The 2,709-nt window shown below is 42.2% G+C and overlaps 1 protein-coding gene across 1 annotated transcript; it reads right to left on the bottom strand.

The window, feature by feature from the left end:
• Positions 1–325: 325 nt before the first annotated feature.
• Positions 326–2,278, bottom strand: CCR75_007900 (uncharacterized protein; the record flags this gene model as incomplete). The annotated part of the gene is made up of 3 exons (XM_067965956.1): positions 326–790; positions 868–1,029; positions 1,091–2,278. The coding sequence occupies 3 exons, from the start codon at positions 2,276–2,278 to the stop codon at positions 644–646; spliced, it is 1,497 nt and encodes a 498-aa protein (XP_067822667.1). The 3' UTR covers positions 326–643.
• Between the last annotated feature and the right edge of the window lie 431 nt (positions 2,279–2,709).

Raw genomic sequence — 2,709 nt, 5'->3', positions numbered from 1 at the left:
AGAACCGTTGTTATGGTACATTTACTTTATGGGTAAAATATCCTTTTATCTAATTTTAAAATAGTTAGTTTCTTAGATCCCATTTATTATGGGTAACAAATGTGGTCGCCACCAGATATTAATCTGGCGGCCAAAATCTATTTTAATTACCTAGTATAAGATTTTTAGATTTTAATAATTAAATAAAGTGCAGTTCCCCTTTTGATCTTAAAGCGTTAAGTGCCTTCAGTTCAATAGAACCAAGTGACTCTCTGAGTCTGAAAGTCTTCCTCTGACTTTAGGAGCGAAGGTAGCTCCGCTACAATATCCATGCCTCCTATTGCGGATGTCGGTTACAGTGTGAGAATTTTTCAGTAGTGAATAGCTGGAAGGAAGGTTGCATCATTTGCTATATCTTTGTCTAAATTTGTATTAGGCTTGAGCTTGCCTACCAGGGTATGACTTTTTAAAAAAAAGCGCAAAACGCGTGAATTCACAGCTCGTTCTTTTTGATACAGTACGACAATTTTGCCGCCTTTATAGATCTGCCGATTTAAGCAGCTTAAATGTAATAAAATGTCTAATTATCCCAATAAAGGCGTCTTACAGCCAAAATTTATAACGTACTATCATAGCGAGTTGCACACCCGGCCACACAACTCAGCTATGACGGCATTGGGGCCGTAATAACAACTGGGACAGTAAGAAGTGAATTTTCAATCACTTCATGCGCGTCTTCATCAAACTTTTCTGTGTCCATAATGAATCGTGCAGAAATAATTGAGATCGAATCAACAGGTTTTATCAAGAGCTGCCAGTGGCAGCGAATCGTAATTATACAATGTAAAAGCAATTAGTTACGCATAACATCGTAAGAAATAAGCTTACCGAGAGTTTTATCTTAATATAATTTCGGGCAGCTTGAAGCAGAATCGCGTTGGGAATATCACCATTAGCACCGTATGGCAACTCCTCTTGAATGAAAGCATCCGCAAGAGTTGGGTCTTCATAAGGGCCAACAATAATTGGAGTCAAATCTTGCAGTAAAACCTAATCAAACACAAATGAAATCCAAAGAATAGCAAATTATTTATGTCAACAAAAAGTATACCTGTCCATTCTCACGTATATCACCACCAGCTCCCAAATTTGCAGAAGCAGAGCGAAAAGTGATGCGGATTGCATCATCAAGTGGATTTTCCACAAAAAGAACGCATTCCAGATTTCCAGTACCTTCAACACGGTATGGTAGTCGCTGGAAGGTAACAATGGGCACGTGATATGCGGCTAAATTAGCTTTCTTAAACCAAGACGCAGATACGGGTAACGAGCTATCGCCACTCATAGGACTGATCTGGGGCTTTACAAGAATACCAGCCGTGCCATGTTTAATCGACTCGGCACAACGCCAAGCGCGCTTTGCGCGCAGCAGTGGCCGATAAGGGGTAAGCAACTTCACGTCCCGTGACTGATTTAACGGGTTCTGCAGCCGCTGGTGCAGCGTCGACACCTCGCCCATTTCACATTTTTGCGAAAGAACTTTCAACATTTTACGCGTCATCTCTGGTGTGTCTTCCTTCCAAGAAGCCCCTTCGTTTTGAAGTACCGCAAGCTGCTTTTTTAACTCGGGCCATTGATGTTCGAGTCTGTTCTCAATCAGCCTCATTTCCTTCTCCTGCAACTTATTCAGCGCCTGATCGTACTTCCATCCTCCCATTGCAACCAGTCTTTTATATTTAAACTTTTTGATGTGGTTCTCACGCTGAAGCTCTTTCATTGAGTCCGCAAGCGCCTGAAGTGAGCTACCACGCCCAAAGGCATTTTTAAAAGATGATGTCATCGTTGCAGCGTTGCCTCCACTAGCCAAAGATACCGAGGGAGTTATGTAATACGACTGCAATGCCTGAAATACATCTTCGTGAACCGCTTGACGCTCGCGAGTGATAGCTGCCATAATCAACGCGTCCGGGTCATCGTCTACCCATTCTAGCTCATAAGAGTCCCAGCGGCAGTGCGCACACAGTAGAAAGTAGCCCTGACAGCTTTCGTGAAATGCCGTGGAAAGTATTGTCTGGCACGTGGGGCAACTAAAGCATCGGCTTGAGCGGTTCTGATACATGGATGCTTCCTTTGATGGCATATTTACCAGTAAATTTCCACAGTAGAAAGATTCAAACTCCTCCACGCTGCATTGTGGTAGACGACACACCAGTTTTTGACGCGTTTCACTGTAAAAGAGTAAACTTACGGGCGCCAGGTGTCCACATTTGCAAGCATAGCGAACGCTAACGTCGGCCATTGCACGAAATACCTCGCAACTATGACATGCCCTATTTGTTAAGCTTATTAATTGCTTATTTTAGGGAAAAAAAATCAAAAGTAAGGGTGTGTTAACCGGGCACTGCCGACTTGTACTGCTTCAGTACAAGTCCACTTCGCACTGCTTCAATGCAAGTGGTTGCCTCACGTCACTTTACGTGCACTAATACGTGCAGAGGAAGACTCTTTTTAATACACTTCCTTTAAAGAGGGTTAAAAGTAAACTGTATTCAATATAATTAAGCTCTTCTGTTTCTATCTATTTACTACTAACTTAATTATAAACTAATACAGAACATGAAATAAAATCTAATCTGTCTCTCTCTTTGCGCGCGTCCCGTGCTGACTGGACCGCGGAGCAAGTAGATATAATGGCCTGTATCTACCAATGGATAAGCATTCCGAATATTA

Source organism: Bremia lactucae, assembly GCF_004359215.1.
Source record: "Bremia lactucae strain SF5 chromosome Unknown BlacSF5_NotPlaced_17_SHOA01000003.1_2250557bp, whole genome shotgun sequence".
NCBI classification, from domain to species: domain Eukaryota; phylum Oomycota; class Peronosporomycetes; order Peronosporales; family Peronosporaceae; genus Bremia; species Bremia lactucae.
The sequence above is the reverse complement of the archived record's forward strand: the minus strand, read 5'-3'. Positions and strand labels throughout refer to the sequence as shown.